Source organism: Etheostoma spectabile, chromosome 22 (assembly GCF_008692095.1).
Source record: "Etheostoma spectabile isolate EspeVRDwgs_2016 chromosome 22, UIUC_Espe_1.0, whole genome shotgun sequence".
NCBI classification, from domain to species: domain Eukaryota; kingdom Metazoa; phylum Chordata; class Actinopteri; order Perciformes; family Percidae; genus Etheostoma; species Etheostoma spectabile.
In genome coordinates, this window is record NC_045754.1 from 4,974,906 (window position 1) to 4,990,790 (window position 15,885).

A 15,885-nucleotide genomic window follows, 5' to 3' on the forward strand; every position below is an offset into this window, starting at 1 on the left:
GTAGAAAGTAGCTACAGATTACACATTTGAACTTTACACAAGCCTGCTCATATAACAAAAAAACATTAGTTCCCAAAAACCGCCTTAAATGATGGAGTGTTCCCGCTCTCTCGGAGCGGGCAGTCTGTCGCTGTCTCCTCAGAGGGGCTGTTAAAGGTATTTCAGATCAAAGTCAAAGGCGAATAAAGACCTCGGCTCCACACTTTACTTCAATTTCCCCCACCTTACTGGAGCATTGTGCCTCTGCTGTTGAAGTGAATAAGAGATGGCTCTTTGTGCCGCTTCGCACAGCAACGCATTCCTCTTTGACCCGCTCTATCTCTGATTTCTTCCTCTATCTCTTCCCTTTTTTCCCTTTCGTCTCTCACTGTCACTGCACTATTCCCTTTCTCATTCTGCCTCCTATTGGTCATGAAATCTCCTCAGACTACACAAGCTGTTTGTACCCAGCATGCACTCTCTGGCATAGTCCCTTCCGAGCTCACATACCGTATGCATGGTAGGGATCTTGAGAAAATCTGCAGCAGGACACACATGTTCATATGTACATTGCTGAAGGGCAGGATGAGCAGGGAGTTCTCTCAGGCTCCCAGTGGCATCCGTTTCCTTCTTCTAACCCCCCCCCCCATCCAAACCTCTTTTTCTTCACACTCTTCTGTCTTGCATCGGAGCCTTTTCATTTGAAGCTCTGTGATAATTTTGAATGTGGGAGTCAGTGTCCCATCCCTCCTAATGATGCTCAGTTCTGATCCTTAAAGGAAGATGGAAATTTAAAAAAAGTAGTCTGGCTTTCTTATATCTATTAAAAATATTTTCTTTTTTTGTGATAAAGGTTTGAATTTTCAATTGGTATTTAGGCAAAAAAAAAAAAGATTCCAAAATGAATCCATAGGAAACACAAGTAAGTAGTATCATGGATCAGCAGAGATACAGTACAGTATGTGTTTGAATGTCAGTTGGCAAAACGTTTTTGTACACTTCCACAAGTGCTGCTGTAGTAGTTTAAGTGACTGTAGTGAAACTAGTCATTTATTCCTCCTCTTCTGCTCTCTTACACACCAGCGTGGGCGAGAGAAGTGATTATGGAATCAATCAGTCCTTTGGTGGCTCGGAATCACTGGTTCTTCAGATACTCGGTGATTGATTGATCAACAGAAAAAAAGTAATTCATAATCTTTTTGAAAATCAAGTAATTGTATTGACCATTCTCTGGTTCCAACTCTCAAATGTGGGAATTATGTTTTTCTCTGTTTATTATCATTATAAATGGAATAAATTTGGGTTTTGGACAGATGGTCGGACAAAACAAACAATTTGGAAATTGTGATGAACTTTTTGAAATCTGTTATCCACTAAACATTTAGTCAGCAGAAAAAAAAGAGTTAAGAGAATAATCAATCGTCACAATAAATGACGGTTGCACCCCGGCTAAAGATGTTTCAGTCTTTAGCTCAGATCTGTTTTGGCTCAAAAATGCACATAAAAGGCAGAGGCGCCTGAAATCGGACAATAAACGTTGACCTTTTTTCCTCTTTGAAGTCGGCCTCCTCCTCGTCTTCTACCTCTGCATCTTTCTCTCTCATCTTCAGACTTTCCCCTCCCGCGAGGAGCTCATATCTATAGATGGATATGTGCGCTGCGGCTGTATATACCTCCCTGCTTGTACTTACACCCCCCGACCCAACGCTTCCCGCCTGCCTGTCAGCCTGGCACAGCACCAGCCTACATACTGCAATGCTAATCTATAATTCTGTTTAATTAATGACCTGCCTTTCACTCATAAGGGAGAAAGGCCCGAAGCAGATGTGCAGTATCACAATGCTTCCAATAGCTTTTTTCGAGGAATTGTTCTGTAAACCCATGTGCGTTCTTGCTTGCTGCTTTTACGGGCTTAGAATTTTGACACACTCTTGCAGGTGTACCAGAGTTTTTTTTTATGCATGTGTTTTTTTGTTTCCACCCCAGGTTTTTTTCCATTTGAATTGCAATCAAAGCCCTGTGTTTTTCTTCAGAAGGGTTGCTACTTACAGGCAGCCTTCGAGTTGTCACACAGCTTGTCAGTGCACCTGTTCCCACAGGCATCCCATGAAATGTACATCAGCCGACTTCACAGTTTCTGTTAAAAGACTAAAATCCTGGTGGATTTGACGAAAGAGCATGATGCCTTTCATGCCCAGCTGATGTGTAGCTGTCTAACCTCATGTCAAACGCGCCCTGTCCCCTCCTTTGCGCAATTTCCCACCGTGCCCTCTGACCTCACCCCTACTATTTATTTTCTCCCATATCCTTTTGTAACCTTGTGCTTTTCTCTGTTTACCTTCGTCCGTCTGTCCATCCTTGGTTCATCTTGTCCAGAGGCCACAACCAGAGGATGGAGTTCTTGGGAGATTCTATCATGCAGCTGGTGGCCACAGAGTACCTCTTCATCCACTTCCCTGATCACCATGAAGGACATTTAACAGTAAGATCAAAACCCTTAAATCATATGTCATCACTCACACTTTATAAAGGCTCTTCCGGGTTATGGTTTGAGTTATGGTTAGGGTTCTTTACTTGATTTGTTGTGCAGTTGACTTTGGTCCGCTAGTAGACTTGGAGATATAAGAGATAAAAGTCTTTGAGATATTGGTAAATTTCTTCTGGCCCAGTTGCCTAAATATTCTAAAATGATTCTCCTGAAGGCCTGGATAGTTAACAAATACAATTTAATAAAGGGCCCGCTTTTTTCTGACATTTCCAACACAAATCGTTATTCATTTCTCCTATTCTATATTATCTTAGTTTGGGTGAATTTCCCTTTTCCTTCCCATATGTATTTTCCATTGTCAGATATCATTTTCAACCATTCAACATTTCAACCCAAGTCTTTCTCCCATTACACTTTCAGGTTATTACAGTCATTGTTAAGCAAGTGGTTGTTTTTTTCTAAAAATTAGAAGCTCAATGCCACTCCCATTGGCTTGGTTTCCATCTCTGTACTGAAAGCATGTTTTTTTTCACATCTACCTCTTTGCACCTGTCTGTAGTCGCTCAAAACCGCTGTTCCCTGCTTCTTACACGAGTTTCCCTGAAATGAAGTTACAGCTGGGCTTGTGTTGATTGTATGTGTGGGTGAGATTTTTTTTCTTTCCTTCCTTCCTTCCCATCAATCTTTGAATCTCCCAAGTGCCAGCCAGGTATTCACCCCCTTCCTCTTTTGCTTGTTTCCACAAAATAACTCTCTTCCACTCCTCACCTCACACTGTGCCTCTTAGTTTACTGTACTTCTTGTGATGGGTATTGTCATGAGACAAAATTGTTCAGTGGTTTTCAATAACACATTTGTGTGCGGATTGTTGCACAAGCTGTCAAGCGTCTGAAAAATAAAGTTGTGTGTGCGAACTACGGAAACTTAAGTGTGCAAACAGCTTGCAACACAGGTACAAAGCGGATGATCACACTTTGAACATGCAAGTCCATTTTCTGACAGCGTCAGATGGCGTTGCTACTGCCTCTTTTCATGCGAGCATCAGCACTTCTCTTCGTAAAACTACTCTAGGCTATAAGGACTGAACTGGGCCTAACCGGAATAAGAACCTTTGCAGTTAGATATTTATTTGTGGATATTCCTTATAGATGGGGGCTGTGACGTCATTTGTTTAAAAGCTTACAACAAGCTTTCTTTGAGAGACTGAAAGCTCCAGCAATGCCAATGCCCAGGAGTCAGGATGGGGTACATCTGAAATGGATTTCAAATCGGGGAGAAAAGTGCTCATTCAACCAGTGTTTGTTTGTGTGTGTGTGTGTGTGTGTGTGTGTGTGTGTGTGTGTGTGCGTGTGTGCGTGTGTGCGTGTGTGCGTGTGTGCGCGTGTGCGTGTGTGCGCGTGCGTGCGTGCGTGCGTGTGTGTGCGTGTGTCCAATTGCATGTGTGCTGTTAAGGAGGGCACATCACAGCAAGACATATTCAGTCATATTGCATTCTATTTGCTCTTTTCCGCATCTTGTAGCTATATTTAACATGTTTGTGTTTTTCCTTTTAGAGACGTTAATGTACCTAACCCAGTCCAACATGTCATCCGCTCAGCTCCAAGTCACAATGTAATATTTAACAGAGCAACGTGCATTCTCCCTGAAACATTTAGTCTGCATTACCATTTCTGTCTTTGATGAATTATTCTATGTGGGGTTTGCTTTGATGTTTTCTCTGTACTTATGTGTATTTCAATGTAAGCGTGTGTTTAGAGTGTGAGTACCGTGAGTACATTTCTGACAGGTGGACATGAAAATGTGACGCTCTTTTTGTTTGCCCATAGCTGCTCCGCAGTTCGCTGGTAAACAACCGCACACAGGCCAAAGTGGCGGAGGAGTTGGGCATGCAAGACTTTGCCATTACTAATGACAAAACCAAACGGCCAGTCGCACTACGGACCAAGACTCTGGCTGACTTGTTGGAGTGTATGTTCACATCTCTTTGATTCATTTACTGCCAGAAAATGTTGCTACTCAACCTTTTTCTTGTATGCCCCTCCAAAATGTGCAGTTTAAGATGACAGCATCAAGTACCATTATTGATTTCTTTGTTCCCTTTGTGTGAGATGTCAAACAGCCACTTCTCTGCTAAAGGCACTATCCCCTATGTGCTTAGTATGACTGCAGCAGTTAGTTAGTTAGATAATTTTTTCCATCTTTGATTCTTGGGTAAGCCAACTTAATCCACAAACTTAATACATCTTTTGGAACAGAATAGGACATACAATAAAATATGCTTAGTAGAATAAGTGGATGGTGGAAGACATTTGGCAGTTAAAGGAAAAAGTATCTGAATTGTCCAGTGGTTGTTTTAGCCACCTTGGCTTGGACAGACTTAACATCTTGCTTTCAGGACATTATACAAATTATAATGTTGAGAGTCTCACAACGAAAGCATCAACCAATTCAAACTGAAAACACAGCAAATGTAGGTGTATCCATAGTAGTAGCTGTGCACCTGCCTTGTGTTAGGTTTGCCAGATATTTATGGGGCGCCATCACAGGAAAGCCCTGGTGCTTCTGGTGTGGCTTTGTGTGTGGGTGGGAATATCGATGTTTGAGAGTATAGAAAAATTCAACAGCATATATCATGTTTTTTTCATTAACATGTAACATAAACAAAGATTTTTAAAGTTAAGGATCCCTTAATGTTTTTTTTTTTAAAGTTCTGAGATATCAGTTGTTTTTAGCCTTTAAAAAATCCAATATTGGTCTGGATATAATGGAAGCTTACTGTTCTGACAAGAATGTGTAATATCTTCCAATCCCCGAGTCCTCATATACAAATAGATAAGTTCTTCTTTTACTAATGCTTGCATATGGTTATGAAAATCAGTATATACTGTAAATGTAGCGTAGGAGACAAAGAGATAGTTCCTTCTTTTTTTTTTCTTTCTTTACTGCATGTTCCTTGATTTCAAAAACACAATGAAAAGGCCGTCTCAGGAAAGTAGCACAGGTTTAGGCTTATGTGCACGCCCAAATTAATTGGCAGAGAATGTGGAGACCACTCAACGTGAACAGATTTGAGAGAAAAAGGGTGTTACTGGGATTGAGTTACTATGCAGTCCTCATTTGGCCAACCTAGAGCTAGCAATGACGGGGCCTGTAGTACATTCCATGTTGGCAGAAAAAGTTAAACAAAACAAAGAGAGAAAAAAACATGAACGCGTTCCAGGTCAGCATTCAATAGGCAGACTTTAATACATGAACTTCATATCATTTGCCTTTCAAATTATCTTTCGAAGTTGAGGCCAGAGCAGAGTTGATGACACAGGAAGGGGATGAGGGTCAGCGCTGGAATTGAGTGCAGCTCCTGCACATATGAACAGTAGTGCCCTGCAGCGACAGCAGGCCCTCACTGTCCTCTTGAAATATTACCTATTATTCCTCTCATGTCCCACTGTCTTAGTCACGGAGATGAGTAAATGCACTGGCAGCTAATAGAAGAGGAAAACAAAGGGACAGCTACGAGATGAAGATGACACCCAGTACCTACTGCTGGGATTTCAAATCTTTTTTTTTCGTTCAGTTAGACTGTTCAGCTTGACATACAGATTAATCTTATACACTATATAGATGTTTCTGTGAACTCTGTGTGGCCTGCGCTATACCAATTTCCTGTTTGATGGAAAAAAAGCGGGGAACTAGAGAGCCATCTTTTCCATCGTATACATTACCATTACGTCACGACTGAAGTTTGTCTTTGTTAGTGTTCAATTTACATTAGGAGCAGGAAGAGAAGCATCTGAGCAGGAAAAGAAGTCACACATCAACCACCATCTTTTACTGTCTTTTTTAAATAATTGCTGTCTTTATTTTTTCTGTCTGCAGCTTTCATCGCAGCTCTGTACATTGATAAAGATCTGGAGTATGTGCACACCTTCATGAACGTCTGCTTTTTCCCCCGGCTGAAGGTGAGACCCTATTGATAGTCATTCACCACTTGCACCTAATCAATGAGCCGCACAGCCTGGCACCGCAGACCAAGAGAGAGAACCAGGGAGATGGAGGGAGCTGATGGCCGGGCTCTAGCGCCGCTAGCATCGACGTAATTCCAAACGTGGTGCTCGGTCGTTGAATGAATCTCGTGACGGCAGCTTTGATCGCTCTTTTAGTCACCTTTAATGGAAAACGCAACAGTGTCGGTAGTCTTTTTCTAATTGGTCCAAGAAGTGCTTGTGCTGTTGATAGCGTCCACTGTTCCAGGAGTTGGGTAATCAAACAGGATTCATTCCAGGCTCCCATGGCCAGATGTGATAGAGGAAGGTTGGGCATTTTATTCCCTCAAGCACCATTTGATTGTCAAACTATAGAGCCCCAAGACTGCTATTCTCCCATTAATAGAGCTTCTGTGGTAAAAGACACAAATTATCACTTTCTATCTCATACCTAAACGGTGATGTGTGCACACACACACATGCTCGTGTACTGTACGAGTACCCACACAGCGTGGACCTCTCCTTGTGAAGCTGCTGCAGTGGTCTGATATGCCATGCTAATTGCTGTCTTGGTGTGCCTCTCAAGGGAGAATCCCCAGCTTTGGAGTAGCTGAGCTTTGCGTCATGGTCGCTGCAAGAGAGCACCTCATTTCCACTTCCAAGAGAAAAGTTGTGAAACAGCCAACATGTCTCCTTACATAGCCTTCTGGAAACCACAGTGGTGCACAGTTTGCTGCTTCATCCAATTTGGATGGGAATAGAGAAGCAAAACCAGGGACATAAATGCATAAACGCTCCTTTCCTTATGTTCACTCCTTTTTGTTATGGAATAAAGTACACAAAAAAAAAAAGTGTAGCATATAGCAACACTCTTTTGAAAACACCCTAATTTCTCTGTGTTAGGCTACATATATGCCCCCCAGAGAGAGGAAAAGTGGGAAGGAGGAAAAGGGAAGTACAGGAAGAACAGCAGAGATGGGGGGGTTGAGGGGGCAATAAAGCGAGGGAGTAAGAGAACGTGAGCAACAGAAGCACTCTTTGTAGAAAATTAATAGGAGCAGACAGTTCTGGATTCAAAGTCTGCCTTTTTATGACAAGGCTACCTCCCTGTTAATGGAAGGGCTTTTAGAAGTCCCCCTTGGATAAAAGAAATGTATCAGGGCCGCACACCTGGGAGACTCCCAGACGCTCTTTATATCTGGCCGGGGATTGGCTTTTGTCTTAAGTAGCCTGTGATTTGTACTCACTGTAAAGACACAGATAGAGTGCCAAGTCAGGGAGAGAGCAAACAAGTGACTGCAAAAAAAGGGGGCAGAAATGGTGGAAGGGCTCATGGCAAGAATCGAATAAAAGCATGAGCAACTAAGGGAGAGAGTGGCAGCTGATTTTTGTTTCTTCTGTTTCTGATTATTTGAAAGAAGTAGTTTGATTCCATGTGTGTTCTCTTTGGTTTCTGTGTTGCAGGAGTTTATTCTGAACCAGGACTGGAATGACCCAAAGTCTCAGCTGCAGCAGTGCTGTTTGACCCTGAGAACAGAGGGCAAGGAGCCTGACATCCCGCTGTACAAGTAAGCTCCTCAGAAAACACAGACACCACATATTTGAAGCTGGCACTGATGTTGGTTTTTAGGAAGTAAAACAATCATTTTTTTATGCCAAGAGTGACATCTTAGATTGTCATATTTATTTTACAAGGGTGACTTTGCTGCTTACTGAAAGCTACCTTTTAAAAGTGAATTTCTTAATTTAAAACAGCTTTTGTGCTAAAATATGACTAGCAGGCAATACAGTGCCTTGCGAAAGTATTCGGCCCCCTTGAACTTTTCAACCTTTTCACACATTTCAGGCTTCAAACATAAAGATATAAAAATTTTATTTTTTGTGAAGAATCACCAACAAGTGGGACACAATTGTGAAGTGGAACGAAATCTATCGGATATTTTAAACTTTTAGCAAATAAAAAACTGAAAAGTGGTGCGTGCAAAATTATTCGGCCCCTTTACTTTCAGTGCAGCAAACTCACTCCAGAAGTTCAGCGAGGATCTCTGAATGATCCAATGTTGTCCTAAATGACTGATGGTGATAAATAGAATCCACCTGTGTGTGTGTGATCAAGTCTCTCTATAAATGCACCTGCTCTGTGATAGTCTCAGAGTTCTGTTGAAAGCGCCGAGAGCATCATGAAGACCAAGGAACACACCAGGCAGGTCCGAGATACTGTTGTGGAGAAGTTTAAAGCCGGATTTGGATACAAAAAGATTTCCCAAGCTTTAAACATCCCAAGGAGCACTGTGCAAGCGAACATTTTGAAATGGAAGGAGTATCAACCACTGCATCTACTACCAAGACCTGGCCGTCCCTGTAAACTTTCAGCTCAGACAAAGAGAAGACGATCAGAGATGCAGCCAAGAGGCCCATGTCACTCGTTGAACTGCAGAGAACTGCAGCTGAGGTGGGAGTCTGTCCATAGGACACCAATCGTCGTACACTGCACAAATCTGGCCTTCATGGAAGAGTGGCAAGAAGAAAGCCATTTCTCAAAGATACCATAAAAAGTCTTGTCTAAATTTGCCACAAGCCACCTGGGAGACACACCAAACTGTGGAAGAAGTGCTCTGGTCGGATGAAACCAAAATCAAACTTTTTGGCCACAATGCAAAACGATATGTTTGGCGTAAAAGCAACACCCTCAACACACCATCCCCATTGTCAAACATGGTGATGGCAGCATCATGGTTTGGGCCTGCTTTTCTTCAGCAGGGACAGGGAAGATGGTTCAACTTGGAGATAAGATAAAAGTCTTTGAGATATTGGTAAATTTCTTCTGGCCCAGTTGCCTAATATTCTAAAATGATTCTCCTGAAGCCTGATAGTTAACAAATACAATTTATAAAGGGCCCGCTTTTTTCTGACATTTCCAACACAACGCGTTATTCTTTCTCCTATCCTATATTATCTTAGTTTGGGTGAATTTCCCTTTTCCTTCCCATATGTATTCCATTGTCAGATTCATTTCAACCATTCAACATTTCAACCCAAGTCTTTCTCCCATTACTTCAGGTTATTACAGTCATTGTTAAGCAAGTGGTTGTTTTTTTCTAAAAATAAGCCAATGCCACTCCCATTGGCTTGGTTTCCATCTCTGTCTGAAAGCATGTTTTTTTTCACATCTACCTCTTTGCACCTGTCTGTAGTCGCTCAAAACCGCTGTTCCCTGCTTCTTACACGAGTTTCCCTGAAATGAAGTTACAGCTGGGTGTGTTGATTGTATGTGTGTGAGATTTTTTTCTTTCCTTCCTTCCTTCCCATCAATCTTTGAATCTCCCAAGTGCCAGCCAGTATTCACCCCCTTCCTCTTTTGCTTGTTTCCACAAATCCTCTCTCCACTCCTCACCTCACACTGTGCCTCTTAGTTTCACTGTCTTCTTGTGATGGGTATTGTCTGTAGACAAAATGTTCAGTGGTTTTCAATAACACATTTGTGTGCGGATTGTTGCACAAGCTGTCACGTCTGAAAAATAAAGTTGTGTGTGCACTACGAACTTAAGTGTGCAAACAGCTTGCAACACAGGTACAAAGCGGATGATCACACTTTGAACATCAAGTCCATTTTGACGCGCAGATGGCGTTGCTACTGCCTCTTTTCATCAGCATCAGCACTTCTCTTCGTAAAACTACTCTAGCTATAGGACTGACGGCCTAACCGGAATAAGACCTTTGCGTTAGATATTTATTTGTGGATATTCCTTATAGAGTGGGCTGTTGACGTCATTTGTTTAAAGCTTACAACAAGCTTTCTTTGAGAGACTGAAAGCTCCAGCAATGCCAATGCCCAGAGTCAGGATGGGGTACATCTGAAATGGATTTCAAATCGGGGAAAAGTGCTCATTCAACCAGTGTTTGTTTGTGTGTGTGTGTGTGTGTGTGTGGTGTTTGTGTGTGTGTTGTGCGTGTGTGCGTGTGTTGCTGTGTGCGTTGTGCGCGTGTGCGTGTGTGCGCGTGCGTGCGTGCGTGCGTGTGGTGGCGTGTGTGTCCAATTGCATTGTGTCTGTTAAGGAGGCACATCACACAAGCAAGACATATTCGTCATATTGCATTCTATTTGCTCTTTCCCGCATCTTGTGCTATATTTAACATGTTTGTGTTTTTCCTTTTAGAGACGTTAATGTACCTAACCCAGTCCACATGTCACCGCTCAGCTCCAAGCCACAATGTAATATTTAACAGAGCAACGTGCATTCTCCCTGAAACATTTAGTCTGCCATTACCATTTCTGTCTTTGATGAATTATTCTATGTGGGGTTTGCTTTGATGTTTTCTCGGTACTTATGTGTATTTCAATGTAAGCGTGTGTTTAAGTGTGAGTACCGTAGTACATTTCTGACAGGTGGACTATGAAAATGTGACGCTCTTTTTGTTTGCCCATAGCTGCTCCGCAGTTCGCTGGTAAACAACCGCACACAGGCCAAGTGGCGGAGTTGGCATGCAACTTTGCCATTACTAATGACAAAACCAACGCCAGTCGCACTACGGACCAAGACTCTGGCTGACTTGTTGAGTGTATTTTCACATCTCTTTGATTCATTTACTGCCAGAAAATGTTGCTACTCAACCTTTTTCTTGTATGCCCCTCCAAAATGTGCAGTTTAAGATGACAGCATCAAGTACCATTATTGATTTCTTGTTCCCTTTGTGTGAGATTCAAACAGCCACTTCTCTCTGCTAAAGGCACCTATCCCCTATGTGCTTAGTATGACTGCAGCAGTTAGTTAGTTAGATAATTTTTTCCATCTTGATTCTTGGGTAAGCCAACTTAATCCACAACTATACATCTTTTGGAACAGAATAGGACATACAATAAATATGCTTAGTAGAATAAGTGGATGGTGGAAGACATTTGCAGTTAAAGGAAAAGTATCTAATTGTCCAGTGGTTGTTTTAGCCACCTGGCTTGGACAGACTTAACATCTTGCTTTCAGGACATTATACAAATTATAATGTTGAGAGTCTCACAACGAAAGCAATCAACCAATTCAAACTGAAACACCAGCAAATGTAGGGTGTATCCATAGTAGTAGCTGTGCACCTGCCTTGTGTGTTTGCCAGATATTTATGGGGCGCCATCACGAAAGCCCTGTGCTTCTGGTGTGGCTTTGTGTGTGGGTGGGAATATCGATGTTTGAGAGTATAGAAAATTCAACAGCATATATCATGTTTTTCATAACATGTAACATAAACAAAGATTTTTAAGTTAAGGATCCCTTAATGTTTTTTTTTTTAAAGTTCTGAGATATCAGTTGTTTTTAGCCTTTAAAAATCCATATTGGTCTGGATATAAGCTCTTACTGTTCTGACAAGAATGTGTAATATCTTCCAATCCCCAGTCCTCATATACAAATAGATAAGTTCTTCTTTTACTAATGCTTGCATATGGTTATAAAATCAGTATATACTGTAATGTAGCGTAGGAGACAAGAGATAGTTCCTTCTTTTTTTTTTTCTTTCTTTACTGCATGTTCCTTGATTTCAAAAACACAATGAAAGGCCGTCTCAGGAAAGTAGCACTTAGGCTTATGTGCACGCCCAAATTAATTGGCAGAGAATGTGGAGACCACTCAACGTGAACAGATTTGAGAGAAAAAGGGTGTTCTGGGATTGAGTACTATGCGTCCTCATTTGGCCAACCTAGAGCTAGCAATGACGGGGCCTGTAGTACATTCCATGTTGGCAGAAAAGTTACACAAACAAAGAGAGAAAAAAACATGAACGCGTTCCAGGTCAGCATTCAATAGGCAGACTTTAATACATGAACTTCATATCATTGCCTTTCAAATTATCTTTCGAAGTTGAGGCCAGAGCAGAGTTGATGACACAGAAGGGATGAGGTCAGCGCTGGAATTGAGTGCAGTCCTGCACATATAACAGTATTGCCCTGCAGCGCAGCAGGCCCTCACTGTCCTCTTGAAATATTACCTATTATCCTCTCATGTGTCCCACTGTCTTAGTCACGGAGATGAGTAAATGCACTGGCAGCTAAATGAAAGGAAAACAAAGGGACAGCTACGAGATGAAGATGACACCCCAGTACCTACTGCTGGGATTTCAAATCTTTTTTTTTTCGTTCATTAGACTGTTCAGCTTGACATACAGATTAATCTTATACACTATATAGATGTTTCTGTGAACCTGTGTGGCCTGCGCTATACAATTCCTGTTTGATGGAAAAAAAGCGGGGAACTAGAGAGCCTCTTTTCCATCGTATACATTACCATTACGTCACACTGAAGTTTGTCTTTGTTAGTGTTCAATTTACATTAGGAGCAGAAGAGAAGCATCGAGCAGGAAAAGAAGTCCACCATCAACCACCATCTTTTACTGTCTTTTTTAAATAATTGCTGTCTTTATTTTTTCTGTCTGCACTTTCATCGCAGCTCTGTACATTGATAAGATCTGGATTATGTGCACACCTTCATGAACGTCTGCTTTTTTCCCCCGGCTGAAGGGGAGACCCTATTGATAGTCATTCAACCTTGCACCTAATCAATGAGCCCACAGCCTGGCACACGCAGACCAAGAGAGAGAACCAGGGAGATGGAGGGAGCTGATGGCCGGGCTCTAGCGCCGCTACATCCCGTAATTCCAAACGTTGTGCTCGGTCGTTGATGAATCTCGTGACGGCAGCTTTGATCGCTCTTTTAGTCACCTTTAATGGAAAAACGCAACATGTCGGTAGTCTTTCTAATTGGTCCAAGAAGTGCTTGTGCTGTTGATAGCGTCCCACTGTTCCAGGAGTTGGTAATCAAACAGGATTCATTCCAGCTCCATGGCCAGATGTATAGAGGAAGGTTGGGCATTTTATCCTCAACACCATTTGATTGTCAAACTATAGAGCCCCAGCTGCTATTCTCCCATTAATAGAGCTTCTTGGTAAAAGACACAATTATCACTTTCTATCTCTACCTAAACGGTGATGTGTGCACACACACACATGCTCGTGTACTGTACGAGTACCACACAGCGTGGACCTCTCCTTGTGCTGTGTGCAGTGGTCTGATATGCCATGCTAATTGCTGTCTTGGTGGCCTCTCAAGGGAGAATCCCCAGCTTTGGAGTAGCTGAGCTTTGCGTCATGGTCGCTGCAAGAGAGCAACCTCATTTCCACTTCCAAGAGAAAAGTTGTGAAACAGCCACATGTCTCCTTACATAGCCTTCTGGAAACCACAGTGGTGCACAGTTTGCTGCTTCATCCAATTTGGATGGGAATAGAGAAGCAAAACCAGGACATAAATGCATAACGCTCCTTTCCTTATGTTCACTCCTTTTTGTTATGGAATAAAGTACACAAAAAAAAAAGTGTAGCTATAGCACACTCTTTTGAAAACACCCTAATTTCTCTGTGTTAGGCTACATATATGCCCCCCAGAGAGAGGAAAAGTGGAAGGAGGAAAGGGAAGTACAGGGAACACAGAGATGGGGGGTAGGGGGCAATAAAGCGAGGGAGTAAGGAACGTGAGCACAGAAGCACTCTTTGTAGAAAATTAATAGGACAACAGTTCTGGATTCAAGTCTGCCTTTTTATGACAAGGCTACCTCCCTGTTAATGGAAGGGCTTTTAGAAGTCCCCCTTGGATAAAAGAAATGTATCAGGGCCGCACACCTGGGACTCCCAGACGCTCTTTATATCTGGCCGGGATTGGCTTTTGTCTTAAGTAGCCTGTATGTTGCTCACTGTAAGACACAGATAGAGTGCCAAGTCAGGGAGAGAGCAAACAAGTGACTGCAAAAAAAGGGGCGAAATGGTGGAAGGGCTCATGGCAAGAATCGATAAAAGCATGAGCAACTAAGGGAGAGTGGCAGCTGATTTTTGTTTCTTCTGTTTCTGATTATTTGAAAAGTAGTTTGATTCCATGTGTGTTCTCTTTGGTTTCTGTGTTGCAGGAGTTTATTCTGAACCAGACTGGAATGACCCAAAGCCTCAGCTGCAGCAGTGCTGTTTGACCCTGAGACAGAGGGCAAGGACCTGACATCCCGCTGTACATAAGCTCCTCAGAAAACACAGACACCACATATTTGAAGCTGGCACTGATGTTGGTTTTTAGGAAGTAAACAATCTTTTTTTATGCCAAGTGACATCTTAGATTGTCATATTTATTTTACAAGGGTGACTTTGCTGCTTACTGAAAGCTACCTTTTAAAAGTGAATTTCTTATTTTAAAACAGCTTTTGTGCTAAATATGACTAGCGGCATACAGTGCCTTGCGAAAGTATTCGGCCCCCTTGAACTTTTCAACCTTTTCACACATTTCAGGCTTCAAACTAAAGATATAAAATTTTATTTTTTGTGAAGAATCACCAACAAGTGGGACCAATTGTGAAGTGAAACAAATCTATCGGATATTTTAAATTTTAGCAATAAAAAACTGAAAAGTGGTGCGTGCAAAATTATTCGGCCCCTTTACTTTCAGTGCAGCAAACTCACTCCAGAAGTTCAGCGAGGATCTCTGAATGATCAATGTTGTCCTAATGACTGATGGTATAAATAGAATCCACCTGTGTGTGTGATCAAGTCTCTCTATAAATGCACCTGCTCTGTGATAGTCCAGATTTCTGTTGAAAGCGCCGAGAGCATCATGAAGACCAAGAAACACACCAGGCAGGTCCGAGATACTGTTGTGAGAAGTTTAAAGCCGATTTGGATACAAAAAGATTTCCAAGCTTTAAACATCCCAAGGAGCACTGTGCAAGCGAACATTTTGAAATGGAAGGAGTATCAAACCACTGCATCTACACCAAGACCTGGCCGTCCCTGTAAACTTTCAGCTCAGACAAAGAGAAGACGATCAAGAGATGCAGCCAAGAGGCCCATGTCACTCTTGAACTGCAGAGAACTGCGCTGAGGTGGGAGTCTGTCCATAGGACACCAATCGTCGTACACTGCACAAATCTGGCCTTCATGGAAGAGTGGCAAGAAGAAAGCCATTTCTCAAAGATACCATAAAAAGTCTTGTCTAATTTTGCCACAAGCCACCTGGGAGACCACACCAAACATGTGGAAGAAGGTGCTCTGGTCGGATGAAACCAAAATCAAACTTTTTGGCCACAATGCAAAACGATATTTTTGGCGTAAAAGCACAACTCAACACACCATCCCCATTGCCAAACATGGTGATGCAGCATCATGGTTTGGGCCTGCTTTTCTTCAGCAGGGACAGGGAAGATGGTTCAAATTGAGGGGAAGATGGATGCAGCCAAATCAGCCCATTCTGGATGAAACCTGTTGGAGTCTGCAAAAGACCTGAAACTGGGACGAGATTTATCTTCCAACAAGACATGATCCCAAACTCTACAAAGACGGTTCACAAATAAACGTATCCAGGTGTTAGAAGGCCAAGTCAATCCAGACCTGAATCCAATCGAGAATCTGTGGAACAATGA

General features: G+C 42.3%; 1 protein-coding gene across 3 annotated transcripts in view; it reads left to right on the plus strand.

Moving 5' to 3' along the window:
* Window positions 1–15,885, plus strand: part of drosha (drosha ribonuclease III) — a 102,643-nt gene that overhangs the window by 72,911 nt on the left and 13,847 nt on the right. For 2 of the 3 annotated variants that reach the window (XM_032503462.1, XM_032503463.1), the window contains exons 26-29: window positions 2,356–2,461; window positions 4,294–4,435; window positions 6,344–6,426; window positions 7,915–8,018. In XM_032503462.1, the coding sequence (XP_032359353.1) occupies window positions 2,356–2,461; window positions 4,294–4,435; window positions 6,344–6,426; window positions 7,915–8,018 (435 nt within the window). Of the gene's footprint in view, window positions 1–2,355; window positions 2,462–4,293; window positions 4,436–6,343; window positions 6,427–7,914; window positions 8,019–12,869; window positions 12,932–15,885 lie in introns of those variants that run through there. The other variant, XM_032503464.1, reaches the window with a different exon arrangement.